Source organism: Hylobates moloch, unplaced genomic scaffold, assembly GCF_009828535.3.
Source record: "Hylobates moloch isolate HMO894 unplaced genomic scaffold, HMol_V3 SCAFFOLD_9, whole genome shotgun sequence".
Classification (NCBI taxonomy): domain Eukaryota; kingdom Metazoa; phylum Chordata; class Mammalia; order Primates; family Hylobatidae; genus Hylobates; species Hylobates moloch.
In genome coordinates, this window is record NW_026652284.1 from 87102428 (window position 1) to 87126932 (window position 24505).

At 34.2% G+C, this 24505-nt stretch overlaps 1 protein-coding gene across 10 annotated transcripts in view; it reads left to right on the plus strand.

Annotated features, from left to right (window-relative positions):
- Positions 1–23203, plus strand: part of OXR1 (oxidation resistance 1) — a 489593-nt gene extending 466390 nt beyond the window's left edge. For 7 of the 10 annotated variants that reach the window (XM_032760248.2, XM_058443638.1, XM_032760247.2 and 4 more), the window contains 6 exons: positions 8057–8137; positions 10002–10127; positions 10882–11034; positions 12749–12844; positions 16291–16364; positions 21315–23203. In XM_032760248.2, coding sequence (XP_032616139.1) covers positions 8057–8137; positions 10002–10127; positions 10882–11034; positions 12749–12844; positions 16291–16364; positions 21315–21450 — 666 coding nt within the window. In that variant the 3' untranslated portion in view covers positions 21451–23203. The remainder of the gene's footprint in view (positions 1–8056; positions 8138–10001; positions 10128–10881; positions 11035–12748; positions 12845–16290; positions 16365–21314) is intronic. The other 3 variants (XM_032760253.2, XM_032760254.2, XM_032760257.2) reach the window with 1 other exon arrangement.
- The last annotated feature ends 1302 nt before the right edge of the window (positions 23204–24505 follow it).

Genomic DNA, 24505 nt, shown 5'->3' on the forward strand with positions numbered 1-24505 from the left:
CTTTCCAGCACTGGAGTAGTTAGTGAGTCTACCTCTGCCTTCACAATTTTCCAGTGGTCAGATACCAGTCCACTGTGTCTCCCTGGCTAGTAGAATGAACATAAAACTCTCTAAGTAGTACTGCTGAAGCCTCTCTCTCTTAACTAAGGTGAAGGGGCAGATATTCTTTCTCTCTCCATTCTAGGGATGAGAGTCAAAGAACAACTGTTTCCAAATAAACCTTCCTAACAAATTCTCTTTTGACTCTTTTATAGCCTCAATATGAGGGTGATTTTGAACACCTACTTAGAAACTTTTGAATAGTGAAATAATGAATTCTTTGAAATAAAATCTTTGTTTTTTCTTTATAGAAACCGAGCATAGGATATTTCTAAAGACTTTGACAGTTGGTTTTCAACTTTGGCTGGATATGAGAATCACTGGAGTAGCCTATGCCTTGCCTGCACCCTGAGCAGTTAAATCAGAGTCTCTGGAGGTTGGCTCTCTAGGTGATTCTAATCTACAATCAAGGTTGAGAACCACTGCTTAAGTAGAAACCAAGGCTTTGAAAGCTGAAACAATTACATTGGGTGATTAAACGTAATTTCCAGGCTGCGCGCGGTGGCTCACGCCTGTAATCCCAGCACCCTGGGAGGCCGAAGCGGGTGGATCACAAGGTCAGGAGATCGAGACCATCCTGGCCAACACGGCGAAACCCTGCTCTACTAAAAATACAAAAAATTAGCCGGGTGTGGTGGCACGTGCCTGTAGTCCCAGGCACTCAGGAGGCTGAGGCAAGAGAATCACTTGAACCCAGGAGGTGGAGGTTGCTTAGCAATTTTCATTTAAGACTCCTTCATGTCTTTTTGGCTTGACAGCTCATTTCTTTTTATTGCTGAATAATATTCTATTTTATGGTTTTATCCACTTCTTTACCCATTCACCTGGTAAAGGACATTTTGCTTTCTTCCACCTTTTGGCACTTACGAAAAGAAACTATTACAAACTTTTAGATGTAGATTTTGTGTGGACATAAGTTTTCAACTCATAAATGCCAAGTAACATGATTACTCTATCCTATATTAAGGGTGTGTTTGCTAGGCCAGTGTGGTGACTCATGCCTGCAATGTCAACACTTTAGGAGGCTGAAGTGGGAGGAGTTTGAGATCAGCCAGAGCAACATAGTGAGACCTTGTCTCTAAAAAAAACAATGAGAACTCATGGACACAGGAAGGGGAACATCACACTCCAGGGACTGTTGTGGGGTGGGGGGAGGGGGGAGGGACAGCATTAGGAGATATACCTAATGCTAAATGACGAGTTAATGGGTGCAGCAAAACAACATGGCACATGGATACATATGTAACAAACGTGCACATTGTGCACATGTACCCTAAAACCTAAAGTATAATAATAATAAAAAAATAATAAAAAGAAAAAAAGAAAAAGAAAAAAGATAAGAAACAAAGAAAGTAAAAAGAAAAGAAAGAAAGGAAAAGAAACTGCCAAACTGTCTTTCATCTGGCTGTACCCATTTTGCATGGCATCCACAACAAATGAGAATTCCTGTTCTCCACATCCCTGCTGACATTTGCTGTTGTCAGTGCTTTGGATTTTAGCTTTTATTTAAATAGATGTGTAGTGATATCTCAATCTTATTTTAATTTGCATTTCCCTGGTGACATATCATAGTGAGCATCCTTTCATAGTCTTATTTTCCATTTGTGTATCTTCTTTAATGAGATGTTTATTCATATCTTTTGTCCATATTTTAATCAGGTTGTTTGATATCTTATTGTTATGTTTTACATAAACATAGAAATAGAACAGACCATTTGGTCTCTTTCCTTCCTATCTGTATTCCTTCATAAATTTTGGATAACAGTCCTTTATCATTTATATATGTTGCAGAGATTTTCTCCTAGTCTGTAGCTTGTCTTTTTCATTCTCTTGACAGTGTCTTTCACACAGTAGAAATTTTTAATTTTAATGAAATTCAACTTAATAATTTTCTTTTTCATGGATTGTACTTGTGGTATTTTATCTAAAAATGCACCTTCGGACTTAAGGTCACCAAGATTTTTTTCCTGTGTTATTTTCTAGGAGATTCATAGTTTTGTGTTTTCCTCTGCAGTCCATTTGGTATAAAGACTTTGTCTCAATTGACTGTTCTGCAGGTGGATATCCAGTTGTTCCAATACTATTGTGGTAAAGACCATTATTTCTCCTCTGAATTGTCTTTACTCCTTTGTTAAAAGTCAGTTGACCTTATTTATGTGGGATATTTCTGAGTATTTTATTGTGTATCATTGATCTATTTGTCAGTTCTTTGCCAAAACCATGATGTATTGATTACTGTAGCTTTATAGTATAATAAGTCTTGAAGTTGAGTAGTGTCAATCTTCCAACTTTGTTCTTTTTCTTCATTGCTATCTTGGCTATTCTGTGTCTTTGCATATAAACTTTTTCTATAAATTTTAGAATCAATTTGCCTGTATCTACAAAATAACCTGGTAGAATTTTGATTGAAATTGTATTGGATCTATACATCAAGTTGGGAAGAACTGACAGCTTGACAATATTGAGCCTTCCTATCTATGAATGTGGGATATCTATTTAAATCTTTTATTCATCACAGTTTTCTACTTTTTTTCACGTAGATCTCTATGTGTTTTGTTAGAATTATATGTATTTCATTTACATTATGCTAATATAAATGGTATTCTTTTTAACCTTCAAATTCCAAGTTTTCATTGCTGATATATAGAAAGACCATTGACTTTTGCACATTAATCTTGCACTCTGAAAGCCTGCCATGATCACTTATTCCAGTAGAGTTTTGGTTGATTCTTTGGGATTTTTTATACCAACAATCATGTCATCTGCTAACAAAGACAGTTTTATCTCTTTCTTTCCTATTTATATAACTTTAATTTTCTTTAAATTTAATTTATATAACTTTGTCTTATTGCATTAGCTAGGACTTCCTGCATAATGTCAGGTAAGAGTACTGACAAGAGATATCCTTTCCTTGCTCCCAGTCTTAGTGTGAAAGGATCTTGTTTCTCACTATTATGTGTTGTATTAACTGAATTTTTTTAATACATGTTCTTTATCCAGTTGAGGGAGTTCTTCTTTATTCCTAACTTCCTGAGCATTTTTATTAGTGCTGGATTTTGACTAGTGCTTTTTTTGTATCTGTTGATAAGATCACATGATTTTTCTTCTTTACCATGTTGATGTAGTAGATTACATCAATTGATTTTCAAGGTTGTACCAGTCTTGCGTAGGTGGGATAAGTTCTACTTGGTCGTTGTGTATAATTCTGTACACTTGTACATTGCTTAATTCAGTTTGCTAGTGTTTTGTTGAGAATTTTTGCATGTATATTAATGAGAGATAATTGCCTGTAGTTTTTCTTTCTTGTAAAGTTTTTATTTCTATTAGAGTAATGCTGTCCTCACAGAATTAGTTAAGAAGTATTCCCTCTGCTTCTGTTTTCTGGAAGAGATTGTGGAGAGTTTGTATAATTTCTTCGTAAATGTTTGGTAGTATTCATCAGTGAGTCTATCTGGGCCTTGTGCTTTCTGTTTTAGGAGGTTATTAATTATTGATTAATTATTTAAATACATATCTTTCTTTCTTTTTTTGAGTTGGAGTTTTGCTATGTTGCCTGGGCTGGTCTTGAACTCATAGGCTCAAGTGATCTTCTCACCTCAGCCTCCTGAGTAGCTGAGATAATAGGCATGCATTACCTGTTTCTTCTTGTGTGACTTTTGGTGGTTTGTGTCTTTCAAGGAATTGGTTTGCTTTATCTAGATTATCAAATTAATGAGTGTACAGTTTATAGTATTTCTTCATTATTCTTTTAGTATCCACGGGATCAGTAATGATGGCCCCTCTTCATTTCTGATATTTATTCTCTCACTCTCATCTATCCTGGCTAGGGGTAGAGGTTTATCAATTTTATTGACCTTTTGAAAGATTACAAAACTGGTTTCTGGTTCCATTGCTGTTTTTCTATTGATTTTGTTTTTAATCTGTTGATTTCTGCTCTAATTTTATTTTCCTGTGCTTCAGATTTAATTTGATTCCATATTCTTTCATCTCTTAGCATCTCAGTTATACCTTTTTAAAAAACTTTTTAAAATGGTTCCCCTAGAATTTGTAATATACATTTTTTTAGTGTAGTTTATATGGTGAAACCCCATCTCTACAAAAAATACAAAAATTAGCCGGGCATGGTGGCACACACCTGTAGTCCCAGCACACGTCTGTAGTCCCAGCTACTTGGGAGGCTGAGGCAGAAGAATCACTTCAACTCAGGAGGCAGAGGTTGCAGTGAGCCGAGATTGTGCCACTGCACTCCAGCCTGAGTGACAGAGGGAGACTCTGTCTCAAAAAAAAAAAAAAAAAAAAATGGATATGGGGATATGGCTCCCCTCTTCCTTCCTTTTTTTTCCTTTTCCCAGTATTGATGAAAGACAGGAAGTAACTTTAAATGCAGATTTTTTCAAATCAAACTTCACTAATAGAATTAATTCTGGATTTTTTTTTTTTTTTTTTTTTTAAGACAGAATTTTGCTCTGTTGCCCAGGATGGAGTGCAGTGGCTTGATCTTGGCTCACTGCAGCCTCAACCTCCTGGGCTCAGTAGATCCTTCCATGCCACCAGGCCCGGCTAATTTTTTGTATTTTTTGTAGAGACGAGATTTTTCCATGTTGCCCAGGTTGGTCTCAAAATGGAATGCTATTTTGAAAGCAATAGTTTTAATTTGGGCAAAATGGGGCAAAGTTTAACATAATTCAGGTCTTATTTTGTAATAAAGACTGTTAATATATGATGAGATGTAGTAGAACAACGGCTTATGTGACTTCAAGGATGCTATTGTATGCTCTTTTTGTTTGATACAGAAGCTCAGAATTATATTTCCTTCTTTAACATATTTTTTGGGACCAAAATAAGTATACGTGGCATTGATTAGATAGTATTTCTTTTTCTCTTGCATTTCCATTTACTGAGAAAGTAGTAAAAATGGCACATTGACATATAACTAGCAGATTTTTGTTAGTGTGCAAGACAGTTGAAGGAAGGGAGATTTGGGGTTTGTTTTAGAGTAATCTTGGGGAAACACTGGAACATCCTTAAGATATTGTTCTTTATATCTAAGAAATGAATGTGTTCTTGTTCATGGGATTGGCAGCAACTGTGAATTTTCTCTAGTCTCTGTTTTTGTTAGTCCATTTGTAATAGTGATGGGTGGATTTACCCCTGCCTTTCCATTGGTAATTCTGTAGAAGTAAAGGCTTAGGAAAATACTTTCTCTGTGTGAGGGTCCTTTGTCAAAGACTGAAAAGACTAGAGAGTGGCATTTAATTCTGCAGAGTATAGGTCATGGTACTTAGTTCCTACAGATAGGACTTAGCAGTATAGCCAAATACTTTATTCCTCAAGAAACGATTTTTTTAGCCAGTGAATGCACTTTTAATTGGAAGGTCTTGGTTTTCTCAACTGTTTACTCCTAATAATTCAGAGCGTGATAAGGGATATTTTGGAGAAATGTATACATTTTTTTATTTAGGTTTAATCTTTTGGATAAAGTAATAAATTGTATACATGGAGTATGTTTTACCAAGGGTGTAAAAATTAATGTAAGACTAATTCCAGTTTCCTCATATATACTGGTAATATATAGCTCTTTTATCCCTTTATTTTGAGAGAAGGAAGTATACTTCTGTACTCAAATTCAAATCTCTTTTTTCTATTAACTTACAGACCTTTTTTTTTTTTTTTCTTACAGTTTTCTGTATCCTCACCCATCAGGGCATGAGTAAATGTTTAAGGTTAAGGAAGCAGAAAGTTTTTAAGTACTAGAAAAAAATAAAATTGAAAAAAATAAATCTGAAAAAGTAGATTTGTGACATGAAAGAAACTATGACTTTATCAAGTGTTATTAAGATAAGCTTAGCCTTATGATGGCAGTTTATTGTTCTCTTATTAGTAACCCCTACTCTCAGCAATGCTGATACAATTAGGTTATGACTGATCTCTTTTGTAAGCATAATTTAATTTCACTTCCACACAGGAAGTGTTTTTCCTACAGTAAAATGAAGGAGTTTTAGAATGTAGGTATAAGATAATTGTTAACTGGAGGGGTAGAAGGAAAGCAGAGGATTAGATAAGTTATTTCTGAGAATCCTTGTCTAGGAGACTATTGGATTGAAGGCCATGAAAAAAGAAAGAAAAATATAATTGGCCATTAAATATTTCTAGAGACCTGTTTTGCTGGGCATAGAAAAGCAAGCCCATGATGTTTTTTATTTTTAGTACCTAATTTTTCTTTAATCTTTATTGAAATCCTATTGTTCTTAATTGAAAGTCCTTCATTATTTTTATCTAATACTGAAATATAAAAATTAAATTCAGAATAATCAAAATGTTAAAAATAGTTGAGGTGTCAAACCTGAAATATTCTCATTCAAAAATAAAAACCAAAAATAAATAAGGAGGCTCTTCAGCCATTATCATTTAGTCCTCAGGGTAGTTGGTGAAAAGTAATCAAGTAAAAGTCATATTAATAATAGTAGCTCTCATTAATATGTTCTGGGCACTATACTCAGTCCTTAATATGCATTTCCTCAGTAATTCATGTAAAACCAGATTTGATATGCACTTTTATTATTTTCATTGTTTTATAACAAAATTGATAGGCAGTGGGGAACCCAGGTTTATCTGACCCCCCCTTCCCCCCCCAGAGCTAGAGAGAATAACAGCTTCTGGTTTCTAAGTACAGAGTCAGCTAACATACTGTATGCGTTGTTGCTTCGCAAAATTCAATATAATAATAATGGCCAGAATGGAAATCTGTCCAGCCTCTTTTCCTTTTTTCTATTGTCATGTCTTTCAGAACTTTCGACAAGTTTACATAGCTTTTCATAGTTACCTTGATGTTTACTGGTAGCCAGTTCCTTTTAGTTGGCTAAATAAAAAGCCTTTAAAACCTAGGTTCAAAATCTAAACTCTTTATGAGCTAGTTGGTTTAACTCATTTTGTGGTCAGAGCCTCTGTGCATGTTTGATTGATTACAAAAGGAACTAGTCATAGCTCAAGAGAATCGTCACATCTTTATGACACCATTAGCGTTCACTGTAGTATGGTAACTGTTTTTAGAATTATGTCATGATCTGAAAAAGCTGTAACTATTATGTCAACCTGAGGAAACTTACCTGTTTTTGTGGGCTTTCTTTAATAGTATTTATCTGTCATTTATGGCTTTCAAATTTAATACTGTGCAAGAGCCTGGTCTAGGCAATTATAGAAGATAGAAAGTTTTCCTTTGAAAGTTAAAATGTAGGAAAGTTGTTAAACTTTAGTCACAAATAAGTGATACAGTAAAAACCATAAAGAAATAAAACAGGAGAGAGGCAAAAACTAGAAAAAAATGTCATTTAAAGGGCTAAAGCAGACATACTTAGAAGGTACTTTTGATTAGACATACTTTTGAAAATCTAATTTTCTACTTTCTAGAGCTTATTTTTCTTATTGCCATAGGTTTTAAAATGCACTTCTATATTGTTTTCTTGCTCTTCTCCCTTCTGTTGTTTCTGTTATAGATGGGTATGTTTGTCACCTGTGCCTAGAAGAAATTCTTCCAGCATGGCCATTAGGATATAATGTTTGAGCTCACCTGATTTGGAGGGGGTAGTTGAAACTACCACTTCCTTTGTAACTGCAAGACCATTTAGTTTTCAGACGTTATCTTTAATGTTAGCAAAGTATGCGTTTTATATAGTGTTTTCTGTATAAAAAACTATAATTTATATTTACTAAGTTGAATCTATATGGAATAGTCCATAAAATAAACCTTACATTACCAACTAGTTGGATGTAGTAGTGAAAATCATTCATGGGTATTTCACTCTAGTTTGATATATAAATCTCTTGGATTTTCAGCATGGAGTGGGGAAGAAATCCTAATTATAGTTCTCTTCCCATTTTAATTTCTCCTCTTTTTTTTTTTTTTTGCTGTTTTTCTCAACTGTCAGTGGAATTATTGTCTTCCTGTCTCCATATTTAGGTAGTGTCAGTGGCTGAGTATCACCGCAGGATCGATGCTCTAAATACTGAAGAACTGCGCACACTCTGCAGACGCCTCCAGGTGCCCCCTTCAGTAGTTTAAACCCCTCCAGAGACTAAATACTCCCTGTTTTTAGTGTTCTTTGTCATGGCAAATCTCATTTGAAGAATTTGCTTTGACTGCAGCACTAAAATTAAATTCCTTTTTGTATTAAAGGTTATAGTATTGCCTTGAAGAGCTATGGATTATCTTTTCTGTCATCTTTTCACTTGAAAAATATTCTGAAGAATGTTCTGTCACTTCAGAATTATTCACTTCAGAATTATTCTCAGTATTGTGTGTTTCTTTCAGCGATGAGGAGTTTTCATTCATTTAACATTGGAAGAATGGTGTTGGTTTTGAGATTGAATCTTTTCTAAACAAAATTTGAAAGATAATGGTACTATAGGAAAACTAAAAAAATTTTAATAGCAAGGCTTAAATATTTTCTTTAAGGCTATTTCATTTGTATCAACGTCACATCAAATATCTCAATAGGATAAACTGTTCTTGAGGCATTCTTGGTTGGTATTAGGAGTGCATTGGAATAGTACAGTTTAGACAGAACTGGATAAATTACTTAAAATTCTGTGAAATAATCTTTGTGATTTTTTTTTTAGAAACAAGAAAGCAATGTAATTGAAAACTCATTTTTAAGTTTTGTCTATTATACTGTGTTTCTTTCTTCTTAATAAGATATGCTTTCATGGCTTTGCTAGACCCACTGAATTTTTTCTCTTAATGCTTCTAATGCTGCCTTGGGTTTCTTTTTCTTTTTCTTTTTACCTTTCACATCATCAAAATAAGGGTGAGACATGATATGAAAGAATGAGTATTTAGCTTCTTGTCAAAAAACAATACACTTATAGAACATGTATTGGTTGCAGATATATGCTGCTCAAGTTTGTTAAGAAACCTGTCAAAGGAACAAAATAATTTAGCAAGCATTTCATTCCCGTATAGAATCACAGTTGCTAAACCTTGTTGCATTTTAGTTATCTGCTCCAATAGAATTCTGCATATTTTCCAATTTAAAAGTTTCATAAATAATAATGTTTCATTTCTTGTATTTTCTAATGTTATTATGTTTTATATATTAAAATAAATTAATATAAAAAAGTAAGCACCAATAGAATATATTGTGCAGTAGTAAGCTTTATTTTTAGTTAGTTAACATTTTTATCATTTTAAGAATACCAGTGAAATCATTTCCACCAATTAAAAGCATGTATTCTTTGTAATGCAACACATAATCTAATTTAAAAAATAAATTTATGAACAAATTAACAGTAAAATTTATTGTCTGGTCCAAGTAGATGAAAAAAATTAAATGTTTAGAAAGTTAAAAAAATGAAAGCATTTTAAAAAAATGGTAACTTTTTCAGTGAAACAAATAAATACATGCACAACTCACAGAAAATAGTTTTTTTTTTTATTCTACTATTCTTTACATTAAAATTTTGGCACCCAAGAAGTTTTGTTAATTATTTTTGACAAATTTTGTGTTTAGCATGAAAGAATTCTATTTTAAATAGCACGCACACACACACACACACACACACACACACACAGCAAGCCAGCTGGCTGACTTTTGCCCTTCAAGGGCTTAATTAAAGATGCATGCAACTATCTTCTTTACACAGAAATATGGGGATTTATCATTCCTACCAGTCCTTCCTCATGTAGTGGATGAGAAAACGTCTGTGTATATTGTTATAAAATCTTTTCCTACATTGGCTACATCATAGATATGAGATATGGGCCATCTTTTGCCCTATAAAATCTTAAGGTTAAAGATTTAGCCACATTTTCTACGATATAAAGCTTTATTTATCTGAAAAGTCTGACAATTTTGAAAGCATGTCACAAGTTTACATTAATGCACTACCTCTATTTACTGTTTTAGATTACTACAAGGGAAGATATAAATTCAAAGCAGGTTGCTCCAGTGAAAGCAGACCTGGAGTCTGAATCTTTTCGACCAAACCTAAGTGATCCCAGTGAACTTTTACTGCCAGATCAAATTGAAAAGGTATGACATGCTCACATATGTGCATTTCTGAGTGTGAGTGTGTACCCATGAGAGTAAAACATCCTCTTTTTAGCTGTTTCTGAAGCAACAGCGTTAATGCTATTACTATTCCACTCCAGTGAAAAGAAAGAGTAAGCAAAACATAGCAACTAGTGTTAATTAAGATGTCAGGAGATTTAGGTAAGCAGACACTAAAAGCCAATATTTGTTTTATTGTTGTGTGCTTGTTACTTGCTTTATGTGGATTATTTCATGTAGTTGTTAACAACAGCTGTAGAAATTGGATGCTCTTATTATGCACATTTTTTATTAAGTTAAAAAATCGGGAGCATAGAGCGATTAACTTGTTCAAGGTCACACAGGGAGAAGTATTAAAGCTTGATTCCTAACTTGCGTCTGTCTCCCTAGCCTATTGTTTGAGAGATATTTTAATAATCAAGCTAATAGTCTATCAAGTATTTTTATTAATTCAATATGGAAGGCAAAAGCGTTAAGTAATCTGTTTCTTATCCCTGTTCTAATCTGTGTCTGGTTCAGGATGATTCTTTATTTTCCTAATAGACAATTAATATTTTAGTTTGAGAAATGTGTAATACTTTTCAATCATCTTAGTATCTTTGAGAATAATAATTTCTACTGTTATTTATTTTTATAGCCTATATTATATAAGCACCATTAAATTCCAGCTGGCATTAGTATTCTACATAATGAACAACAAGCTATCAAATAAATACTAACACTTTGTTTTTTAAAGCTTACCAAGCATCTTCCACCAAGAACAATTGGCTATCCATGGACTCTTGTTTATGGTACTGGAAAACATGGCACAAGCTTGAAAACTCTGTATCGAACAATGACAGGTTTAGACACCCCAGTGCTGATGGTGATTAAAGACAGTGATGGACAGGTATGAAACACCAACTGCATAGATTGCTTATCCTTTAAGAGCAGTAACAGTAACTTTTAGCATATTTCTTTGATAAACATTACTTTATTAGTGCATTTTGTTGTTTAACTGATAATTACTGGGTACTTTTAATATGCAAGGCAATGTTGAGTGTTGCAAAGGATAGATATGAGCATGATGATTAAGAGTTACTGCCTTCAAAGGGATTATAGAGTGGTAGAAAAGAACATTTGCGCATACCAACATCTCTAATGCTGGGAAAAATGGTAGGTTTCTTAGAACCTAGAAAAAGTGAGGAAATAAGAATGAGGTTCATGGGAAAGGTAGAAATTGACAGAATCTTGAATAATGGGTGAAGTTTTGATTAAAGATAATTGTTTGAAGGTGATAGCCAGAACAAAAGCACAAATAAGAGTAGTATTGGTTTGTTCCTCAAATAGCAAGTTCAAGTCAGTTGTAATTGGAAACTAATGAGAAGGTAAAATAGCAATATTAGAACAAAACACTAGTATTACTAACACCTTTAGTGTTTTATGTGTCAGGAACTTGACTAATCACTTATGCATTATATTATTTAATCATGAAAGCCCTATGAGATTGATACTGTTATCTTTATATTAAAGAATGAGTCAACTATGACATAAGCTCATCAACTTGCCCAAGGTTACATACCCAAGAAAAAGTATTTGCACCAACGAAAATGAATGAACTGCTGCTACTGCCATGGCATAAATGAATGTCACAAACAATATTGAATTAGAAATCAAACACCAAAGAGTAACTTTCTTATGATTTCATTTATAGAAAGTTTTATCAGCAGGCTAAATGAATCTATAGTGGTATTAGGCTAGTAACTCCTTCAGGTAGTTGAGGCTGTTGATGAGAGGAAGCACAAAGAGAGCTTCTAGAACTAGTAGTGTTCTGTTTCTTGGTCTGAATGAATGTTGCATGGGACTTTGCCTTGTGTTAGTTCTAAACTGAGCTATGTGTTTATATTTTGTGTACTTTTCTATAATGTATATGTAAAATAACCTTTCAATAAGGAAATATTTTCAAAATTAAGACTATAAAGATAGAATGTCAGGATGGACAGTGACTGTACAGATTATCTGTTAGACTCTCTGCACTCCCATTTCTCATATGGAAACTTCAACCCATAACACTGAAATTACTTGGTCAATCTCTTATTCATCAATTTTCTCATTAGGGTACTGTGTGTCTTATATAAGATCATGCACAGGGTTACAGGACAAAATAATTCACACATAACACCTGCCCTCATGGAATTTACTGTATAATGATGAAGAAAAAATAGCATATTTTAAAAGTGATAGAATGTTTCCCTATACTGAAGGACTTATTAAGCACCACAATCCCATAGCATCATGTCATCCATATCATACATACATTGTACATATAAGTCCTTCTGAAATGTGTTAACCACTTTTTAAGATTGTCTGTTTAATTACTTTAAAATCCCCAAATTTAAAAACTAGGAAAAAATCTGTTTTTCCATTGAAAATCCAATATGCTATATATTTGACACTAATGTAAATTATATAGCAGCTAGCCATTTTTCCCTTTTTAAGTATGATTAGATAAAACTATACCAGATTTCTATTTTTTGCATTTTATTTAAACATATATGATGAAATAATGCTTACTGAAATAAATTTGTTAGTCATGTCATTGAATATGCCTTTTTTATCCTTAGGTTTTTGGTGCGTTAGCATCTGAGCCATTTAAAGTGAGTGATGGCTTTTATGGTACTGGAGAGACCTTTGTTTTTACATTCTGTCCAGAGTTTGAGGTAAGGACCACTATTTCAATATTTTGTTTATAAAGAGATGGCATAACATACTGCCCAAAACAATTTATAGATTCGGTGCTATTTCCATTAAACTACCATTGATATTCTTCACAGAATTAGGAAAAACTATTTTAAAGTTCATATGGAACCCAAAAAGAGCCCAAATAGCCAAGAGAATGCTAAGCATAAAGAACAAAGCTGGAGGCATCACGTTACACGACTTCAAAGTATACTACAAGGCTACAGTAACCAAAATAGCATGATACTGGTATAAGAACAGACCCATAGACCAATGGAAAAGAATAGAGAACTCAGAAATAAGACCTCATACCTGTAACCATCTGATCTTTGACAAACCTGACAAAAATAAGCAATGGAGAAAGGATTCCCTATTTAATAAATTGTGCTGGGAGAACTGGCTAGCTATGTGCAGAAAATTGAAACTGGACCCCTTCCGTAAACCATATACAAACATTAACTCAAGATGGGTTAAAGACTTAAATGTAAAACCCAAAATTATAAAAACCTAGAAGAAAATCTAGGCAATACCATTCAGGACATAGATATGGGCAAAGATTTCATGACAACAATGCCAAAAGCAGTTGCAACAAAAGCAAAAATTGACAAATGGGATCTAATTAAAGAGCTTCTGTACAGCAAAATAAACTGTCATCAGAGTGAACAGACAGCCTACAGAATGGGAGAAAATTTTTGCAATCTATCCATCTGACGAAGGTCTAATATCCAGAATCTACAAGGAACTTACGCAAATTTGCAAGAAAAAAACACCATTGAAAAGTGGGCAAAGACACTTATCAAAAGAAGACATACATGTGGCCAAAATACCTGTGAAATAAAGCTCAACATTACTGATTATTAGAGAAATGCAAATCAAAACCACAATGAGGTACCATCTCACTCCAGTCAGAATGGCTATTATTAAAAAGTCAAATAACAACAGATGCTGGCAAGGTTGCAGAGAAAAAGGAATGTTTTGTTTTTTTGTTGTTGTTGTTTTTGAGACAGAGTCTTGCTGTGTCGCCCAGGCTGGAGTGCAGTAGCATGATCTCGGCTCAGTGCAGCCTTTGCCTTCCAGGTTCAAGCAATTCTCCTGCCTCAGCCTCCCAAATAACTGGGATTACAGGTGTACACCATCATGCCCAGCTAATTTTTGTATTTTTAGTAGAGACGGGGTTTTGCCATGTTGGCCAGGCTGGTCTCGAACTCCTGACCTCAGGTGATCCACCCGCCTCGGCCTCCCAGAGTGCTGGGATTACAGGCATGAGCCACCACTCCCAACTGAAAAAGGAATGTTTTTACCCTGTTGGTGGGAGTGTAAATTAGTTCAACTATTGTGGAAGACAGCGTGGCAATTCCTCAAAGACCTAGAGGCAGAAATGCCATTTGACCCAGCAATCTCATTACTGGGTATTTACCCAAAGGAATATAAGTCCTCCTAATATAAAGATACATGCACACAAGTGTTCACTGTAGCATTATTCACAATAGCAAAGACATGGAATCAACCTAAATGCCCATCAGTGATAGACTGGATAAAGAAAATGTGGTACATACACACCATGGAATACACCATATACACCATGCAAACTAATGCAGGAACAGGAAACCAAACACCACATGTTCTCACTTATAAGAAAGAGTTGAGTGATGAGAACACATGGACACATTTCAGGGGAACAACACAGACCTTGTATCTGTCGCGGGGTGAGAGTGCAGGGAGGGAGAGGAGAGCATCAGAAACAATAGCTAATGGATGCTGGGCTTAATACCTAGTTGATCAGATGATCTGTGCAGCAAACCACTGTGGCACACGTTTACCTATGTGACAAACCTGTGCATCCTGCGCATGTACTCCTGAACTTAAAAGTTGAAGGAAAAAAAAGATGGCATAAATGAAAAAAACATGCACTTTGGAGTCGTGCGCAGTTGCATCTGACCCCTATCTTTGCCTTTTACTCCCTGGTAACTTTTCTTTGACCATTTTGCACTTCAACTTTCCTGTAGATAGAACGAGGAATCATAAAATATGGCATGGCCATTTAATAATTAAATGAGGATCATTTATATGTAATACTTGGGATGGCACCAAATTATGGACTTAGTAAAGAATATACATTATCATTACTATTCTGTTTATAAATTGTGATTGTGAAATTTCCAGAAACATTTAATGACTAAGCTTAATGATGCAAGTTATGAAAGCATAAAAAATAAATTATTTGGATTTAAATAAAAACTTATTAACTGGTTTCTTTTTCTTTACTTGTGTGGCTTTACTGTGGCTTGACTAACATAAATTGAATACATTCTCATGCCAATAAAATCTAAAATGTAAAGGTATAAATGAATTTTAGTGAATGTGTGACTATTCTTTAAACATTGAGTGCAATATTAGTATCTCGGGCACATTGGAGTGTGGCACGTAAAATCTTCATTTTAATCTCAAGAAAAGGAATCAACACCATTGGTTATAAAAATAAGTGAACAAAATAGGAACGATTTGGTAACACAATAAAAATTCTTTTAGCAAATTTGTACTTAACTAGCTCACCAGAATAATCAATGCTTTTCATTCCTTCCATAAAATGTGTCAAGTGATAGCAACAGCTAATTGAAAGCTTGTAGTTATTACAGATTTTCTAAGCATCAGTAGTGCCTATTCTCAAACTTTTTATGTTACTGCTACCTGATAAGTGTAATAATGTAGTCAATTAAATGTTACATAACTATGAAAAATGAGTGCTAAAAGAAAGTTTTATTGAAAACTGTAATGAACACATTTGAAAAACTTGATAAAGGTAAGTTGCTAGAAATTGCTACTATGTTAGGTTTAGGTAAAACACCCATAAAAGGTTAGAAAAATATATTTAAGAATATTAATGTCTAGTTTGCTCTTGGATTTCTCAAATGATTTTAAGTTCTCACTGTTTAAAGAAATTGAAACTGAAAATCATAAATGCCCATTACAGTCATGTTTTATTTAAGAACTATGATCAGTAAATATATATCCAAAGAAAAGGCCTTGACCCTATGTTAAAATATTATCAAATTAACATACATTTATGTTTAATGGTAAAAGTTAATGGCATTTGTGTCCGATTTTTTTTCAACTTATTTACTTCTTTCTCAATTTTTTCTATTAACCGTCCAACTGTTGGTGTCTGTAGAGTCAAGAGAAAGAAGTATGTGTGAAAAGTTAACAAAATTTGAGAAATTGGAATTGAAAGTTAAGTGATAGAGTGTGCTTTCAAATTTAGTCATATAAACACTGAAATCCAAACCACCAGAGCCTTCTGTGCCAAGCTTTTGGTAGTGTTCTTATACTGCCAATCTTGGCTTTGTTAACTATTTTGTGTTTTGGAGAACTAACTCTCTATAATAACCATTTCATCTATATATTTAAAGCTTTTTTTAAATTTATATAGGTCTTTAAGTGGACAGGAGATAATATGTTTTTTATCAAAGGAGACATGGATTCACTAGCTTTCGGTGGTGGAGGGTAAGTCTCTTGAACATTTCACTATGAGGTTTTTGAAGAACTTTAAAAATGCATTTGGATTATTTATAAATTCAGTTATCTTCAGAAAGTTTTGACGTTAGAATTGAAATTTGTATATTATGAAAAAGAAAGTATATTTGCAAGAAGGCGCTCAAGCGTAGTTATTAAAACTATTGGTGGAGTATTTGTTTCTTCATTTTAAAATACTGTTCAGTTTATTCACTGTTTATTAAGACCCATCTTTTTCTTTAGAGCACAGTGGCTCTTTGATAATATAAAGGGAAATATCTCAGTACCTTTGAACTTCTCTAATTTTTAAATAACTGTGATGGAATATTATATTTCTCCCAATGCATAGAATAAGTCCAATTGTTTTTATGTTATTCTACTCTGGAGACCATTTGGAATATTTTAGACAATAATAGAAATGGGTATTTCTGCAGAAAATTGTAGGGACCCCTCAAGTTTTCAGGGGTTTTTGCTTGCTTGTTTTTTTAACAATTATGCATCAGACAATAATGTGATTATCTTGGCATTGCAAGTACTGTGAAGAACTTTTTTATTTGGTATCCCAGCCTCCTTTAATCTTTACAGTGTTGGGAGGTAGGCTGCTCTGGTCCCACCTAGCTTGGGCTTAGCAAGCAACAACTCCTTCCTTTGGTATTTCTGTCTTTCAGTATTAGACATGGGTATGCTAAATAATTTTCAGACTTGTAAAAGTGTTACATTATTTGTATCCCACAGTTGAGGATATATAATGATAATTTATTCAGACCACCAAAGAATATTCATCGTCCCAGGTTATTCTATTATTAACAAATTTTCTTACAACTTCTCTGTAAGTAGGTGTTTGGAGGATATAATTAGGGTGATTAAAAAGTGATCATGGTTATTGTAGCCTTCTCTGTTAGTTTTCGTTGTTGAACTCAGCATATATTTACATGGTCCAATTATACCTTTTGGGGGGGTATCATTCAGCCCTCCCCTAAACAGTAGTCTTACATGTGATTCTGTTAGCTCTCCAAGAGGTCTGCTCAAGCTAGTGACTTATAATTTCAAGATTTTATGGGTGCTTTAAGTCTTCAAAAATGTCATACACAATACCAATAGATGTCTGCTGGAACTAGATTTTATTGTACAGCATGATTTCACCAAGCTAAAGTAACCATTGGGTTATTTGATAATAAATTAATACAAGTTTTCAGTGTTTGAAGGAGAGTACAGCTTCAGAAAGCAGAAACTACAGGGAGTTGATATTCCAGAATTCCAAGGGAAAGGCACCCCAAAAGAAAAATAATGATGTAGTGGACTTAATGTAGGCTTTGGAGTCCAATAGACCCGATTCAGATTCTCACTTCAACATATGCTATATGTGGTACCTTGAGCAAACTCCTTAACGATTCTAAACTTTCCTTAGCTATAAATTGGAGATTAAATCAGTTTTGCAGAGAGATTATAAGGAATTCACAAGGATATAATTTTTGTGCAAATCCTAGTATAGTATCTAGCATAAACTAAGTACTCAACAACTGATAGCCACCTAAACTGATAGCACCTTTACTCATTTTCTTTCATCCAACATGATCTGTTCCCTTCTGATACCAGGAAGAATTCTGCCTGCAGTATCATTGGCTGCGTGAGCTATAAGGCATTAATTAAAGATTTAGAAGACTACTTTTATTCCTTCTACTTCCTTAGCCATTCTCTTTTCAGAAAGTCATATGAATTATCTTAAAGCATTGCTCATATAAAAATACACTTTCTGGCTTTCTGGGTGTTTCACCTGGGACAGATCTGTAACCTCTTAAATACATTTACTTAAATATTTGGATATCACATACCTTTTTGAAATGCTGATGAAATGCAGAGGTACCCATTGTTCTAAAATGAACATACAAATCGAATTTTTATGTGATATTAAGAAATTGAGAAAAATGTTGAAAGCTTCTACTCAGGGCTTCAGAAAATTCAGGTTACCTTGGAAAAAACTATTCATATTTGGTAATAAAACTTATTGCAGCATCAGTGACATTCATGAATCTTGAAGGTCAATTTTGAGGTACTTCTTAGATGTAGTCATCTGAGATTACAACTAAATGTCTTAATCTTTTATTAACCCTTTCATATTTAGCAGAAGGTTTTTACGAGGAAGTCTGACCCTTTCATATTCTCCTTTCTAATAGATTGGCTATGATAGTCTATTCGCGCTTTAAAAGGCTCATGGATTCAGATATCTCTTTAAAGGCATGTTGTTGCCAGTAGTGTTAGAGTCTCTAGAAGTCTATTGTCATAAGACCATAAACTTTTTAATTCAAATGCAGTTTCTAATTTATCTTTGTATTTTCCAGTGCCAGTGTCTGAAACATGATAAGTGCACATTTAAAGTTGAACAAATTAGTCAAATATGAATTTCAATTTGAACCTTAACAAATGGTGGCTTCCTCATGGGACAGGGGGCATTTTGGGGACGATCTAGTTTTTGCAGTGCTTCTGTATCACAGACTCTGGATTGTTACGATTTTCAGGGTGATCTTGTATCTTAGCAAAGTCCCATTTTCATTTATAGAAGAGGTTCATCAGAACCTCATCACTGGTTATCCCATTACAGTTTTTTTGTACTGTCAACTCTCTTTTTGAGTGACACTGGATGATCTCTTTACCTGGTCATTGTGAATTACCATACTGATCTGTCTTTTCTGTTTTGTTGCGAAGTACCAACTCTTTTTTTTTTTGTTTTGAGATGGAGTTTCACTGTTGTCACCCAGGCTGGAGTGCAATGGCACAATCTTGGCTCACTGTAACCTCTGCCTCCCAAGTTCAAGTGATTCTCCTGCCTCAGCCTCCCAAGCAGCTGGAATTACAGGCGCCCACCACCATGCCTAGCTAATTTTTGTATTTTTTATTAGAGACAGGGTTTCGTCATGTTGGCCAGGCTGGTCACAAACTACTGACCTCAGGGGATCCACCAGCCTCAGCCTCCCAAAGTACTGGGATTACAGGTGTGAGGCACTGTACCTGGCCCCAACTCTTAAAGGAACCATTCTACATGGTCACTGTAGCCACCTTCTCTACTTAGAAACACATCTGTATACTTAAAATTTATATATGTAATTAATATACATGATATATTTGATGCTGTTTTTTATTACAGAGTATAAATAAATAGTTCCTTTCTTTTGTTCTAAGATAGTGTTAAAAATAGGTCAGTTCCAGGCCGGGCACGGTGGCTCATGCCTGTAATCCCAGCACTTTGGGAGGCTGAGGCGGGCAGATCACAAGGTCAGGAGATGGAGACCATCCTGGCTAACACAGTGAAACCCCATCTCTACTAAAAAATAGAAAACATTAGCTGGGCGTGGTGGCGCCTGCCTGTAGTCCCAGCTACTCGGGAGGCTAAGGCAGGCGAATGGCATGAACCCAGGAGATGGAGCTTGCAGTGAGCCAAGATTGCGCCATTGCACTCCAGCTTGGGCGACAGAGTGAGACTCTGTCTCAAAAAAAAAAAAAAAAAAAAATTGGTCAGTTCCTCTCCCACACAAGTCAGTTAACTCTGTGATGCCATGTGACTCCTGATGGCAAGCCTGAAGGTCAGAGGTTATAGCCATCCAAATTATAGAGTTGTGTAAGTCTTTACAGATTACCTAATATGCTTTTCTCTTTTGTGTGTTTTAATATAATTGACAAACTCTACCCCAGAGAGGTTAAGTGACTTAACTAAGTTTGACGTAAGTTGTGGCCAGTGAGTTGACAGACAAGTCTTGATCCCAGACCAGTTTTTTTCTTTCACTGAAATATAACTGCCCATATTTTTTTTAAAAAGCCTCCTCCTCCTAAACTCTGGCTCAATTCTGCTGACTTACATCTTACTTTAGATTTAGAGAATCCCAAGGGATAGCTCTCTGGATATTATGTTAATTAATAGTCTTTGCCCCCACTCCTCTTCTATTAGGTAGGAAAACATTTTCTAGAGAGTAGAAAGAAGTCCTCTCGTAACCTGGTTTTTTCCCCTCTCAGTTATGTATTAGATAATTAGATAAATTGGACCTTATAATCTATCTGTTAAGTTCCTGTTATACCTGGATTGCATCTTGGTTCTTCTGCTTGAATCTCAGCATCACATATTTGTCCATTTAAAGTCCTTTCATACTGAGCTCTTTTGCAAACAACTTCCTATGCAAGAAACCAGATTTATTTACTAGGTCCTTAACATGAGTCCCCAAATTTTATTTTAGATGTTTCTGAGTTTTTGTGCCTTTGCGAAAGTCATGTTAAATATGTTAAAACCACACCGAAAAGATGAACACACACATACACACACAAAAAAAACCATACTAAAAAAAATACCCAAAGAAAAACTCATAATACCAGGCAAAAAATTACAGAGTAGTACCTGTCTCAAAAGCTAATCCTATATAAAGTTCATTTTAGAGGACACTGTTCCTGGTCTGTATCATAAATAATTTTTTTTCTTTTCTTTTTTTTTTTTTTGAGTTGGAGTTTCACTCTTGTCGCGCAGGCTGGAGTGCAATGGTGCAATCTTGGCTCACTGCAACCTCTGCCTCCTGGGTTCAAGTGCTTCTCATGCCTCAGCCTCCCGAGTAGCTGGGATTACAGGCATGTGCCACCGTGCCTGGCTAATTTTTTTGTATTTTTTAGTAGAGACGGGGTTTCTCCATGTTGGTCAGGCTGGTCTTGAACTCCCGACCTCAGGTGATCCACTGGCCTTGGCCTCCCAAAGTGCTGGGATTACAGGCATGAGCCACCGCGCCTAGCCTATAAATAATTTTTTAATGGAATAGGAGTAAAACAAAATTGTGTCAGTGTGGAAAGGAGTAGGGAAGGATTTGAGAAAATTAATAACTTTAGGGTTGTTAGGTATTCAAAGTCTCATTTAAATTGTTTTATAACTTAGGGCATAAATATTAACAGATTATTATTTATGTATTGCAGAGGAGAATTTGCCCTTTGGCTTGATGGAGATCTCTACCATGGAAGAAGCCATTCTTGTAAAACGTTTGGGAATCGTACACTTTCTAAGAAGGAAGATTTCTTTATCCAAGATATTGAAATCTGGGCTTTTGAATAAATACAATGCTCTCTGTCTTAGCAGGAGAATGGCCCAAACCTGACATGGACAAGCATTGTTTGGAAAGTTCAAGAAGCAATACAGTGTAACATGTCACTTGTGCTTTAAAATTAGTCTGTATCACCATTTATTACAGGTATAATTTTGGAGTTTATTTTTCAAATCATGTTCTTGTCCCAGAGTTCTTTAGGTTAACACTATGGACTGCGTCCATGTACCAGTATAACAGCTTGGGTTTGTTAGAATTTGGGCAACATTTTGATTATAATGACAACTTCATTTTCGCATGTTACTCAGTTCCCTAATAGGATGGTGCTCTTTTGTTGAACCTGTATTGATTTATTTTTTTTAACTATATTGATTCTTTTACTAGAACAGTCTAATTGGGGCATTGAGGAAATGAAGACTAGATACTTCTGTATCTGTGAAGTTGGCACAGGTAACATTTGGACATGTTCATCTTATTCTTAGGAGGGAAAAAATCACTTGCCAAAATAATACATACTTCATAGACCACTGAGTTCTAGTTTCTATTCACACTACAACATTCTCTTTAACGATGTTGCAGGTATTCTCAATTTCCTTTTAAGAAAAATGAAATTTGAGTTGAATTCTGATTGTAATAGATGACAGTACACATGATCTGCAGGTTTGGGCATATGCTTTCATCATTAAATTACCTGATAAAGTTACAAATCACAAAGGAGAATGAGAACTTATTGATTCTATTGAATTTAATATATTAAGCAAGAAAACATACTATTTACATATGTGTAGCTTAGTAAGGCATTATCATAAGTACAAAAACTATGAAACAGATGCATATTTCCTCAACATACTGTGTCAGGTATACTGTTTTATAATTTGGTTGTTTTAGCCTTGTTGCACACCAACTCCCAAAATATAGGTTACTCTTGTTCAAAAGGAAAAAAAAAAATTGTGATTTTCTTTGAGTGGTATATGTTATTAATTACCATTAGCATTTGCTCTTATAAAGGGCAATGATTATAGTAGACAATATTGTAACTCAGTAGACTTGTTGAATATGCAAACTTACTGTCAAGTGACCTCAAAAAAAAAAATGAAAAGATAGAATACACTAGTAGTTCTTATCCTCTTTTGTAGGAAACCAATAATAGCCATTGTGGCAATAATTCATCTGTTAATTTTAAAGCTTCATGTTATGCAAAAAAGAATCCTGCTGTTATACATGTGACAGTGACTTTGTGCTGAAATTTCAGCTATTCCAGATAAACATTGTATATCTTGTAAATTAATGTTTAAAGGTAGTTTTGTTCTTATAGAAAGTGTTGATTGCCAGGTTGCTTATAGCACTTTAAGTTATTCTGAAAATGAAATTATAAGCCAAATATTTGGCTTAAGTAGATTTAGTTGTATAGCACTTACATATTTAGTTCTTTTGAAAGTTTAGATAATTATTTAAAGAAAGCATAATGCTAATGGAAAAGAAAATCTAATGTTCTATTATAATATGCTATTGCTGAATATGAATAGAAATAAAGGGCATCATTTCCTTGTCTCATTATAAGTTAGTAATAATATATAGATTGAATGTTTACAATATAGGGAATTGTAAATAAATATATCAGTTTTTTTCCCCTTTGGTCTTCCACAGCAGTATTATTGTCTTTGTGGAGTTGACTAATGATAATAAAAAAATCCTGTAATGGATTTCAACTAAAATAAGGTCATAGTGGCATATACCAAATAAAATCAAATACAGAAATACAAATGAGTTTGGATTTATTGAATACTCATTGTCTTAGCAAGTCTTTGATTAAGCCTACTACTATCTTTTTTTTTTTTTTTTAAATGCTTCTAATAGCTTACATTGTGGTGGTGGTGGTCATGGTGTTAGGAGTAATAGTGATAGGAGGATGCATTCAATTAGAGGTAGCATTACATTTTTTAAAATGGAGATGGGAGAAGGCATTTGACACATGGGAAAGTGCAAGTTATTTGATATTTTTAAAGTATATTGTTTTCATTTTGGGTGGAGACTGCATAACAAGCTAAGCACCTTATCATAAACAGTTAATGTGTGTGCAATGCCAAGAAATTTTGATATTTTGTATCCCATAGGTTCAGTTAACATTTGAGAGGAGGAATGACATGATCAGGTGTATACTTTAGGAAAATATCTGTGAAAAATAGATGAGTAGAGGGACAAACTAGAGACAAGAGGAAAACGAGCCTTTTACAAAGTCCAGAAAAAAAATGATTTGGCCGGAATAAGAATAGTGGTAATGGTAATAAGGAAGCATGGATTTGGAAAGGATTTATGAGTTAGGATGAACAGGAGTTGATTATTGGTTGGATGTCAGAAAAAGTTAAGGATAGCTCTCAGGATTTTAAGAGTTTAGGTGTATTATTTATGAAGATCGGCAAGGTACATAGAGGAAAAACAAAAAAAAGCAGGTGGCAAAATGAAGTTAGTCGTGGACTTTATGAGAGTATGATGTGAGAAACAGGAGAATAAACTTTTTTGGAGTAGGACATTTTATATACTGTTCTGAAAGATGAACTTTAAAAGTCAACAAAAAAAAATAAAACTCACTTTTTGTATGCAAACAAATATGAAATTTATGTATTACATTTGTAATACCATTGAAAATATCAGATATATAACAAAGTGAAGACCAAAATAGGAAGGATATACCATATTCATTATTGGCAGACAATATTGATTAAAAGATATCAGTTATCTTAAATTATTTTGACAGTGAAAATCTCACCCAGGCTTATTTTTTGGAAATTAAACTGATTGTAGAGTTTATATGGAAATGTAAAATCAAAGAATAGCTAAGGCATCATGGAAGAATTGAGTATCTAGTCTTCAGTATCAGATAATCATGATTTATTAGAAACCTGAGTAAGAAAGACAATATATTGGTCAAAAGTTCAGAAAGAAACTGATTTCTAAAAAAGGTGATACTGCTGTCTGCTCAGTAAAGAAGATGGTCTGTTCAATAAAAGATGGTAGATTAGGCTGGGTGTGGTGGCTCATGCCTGTAATCCCAGCACTTTGGGAGGC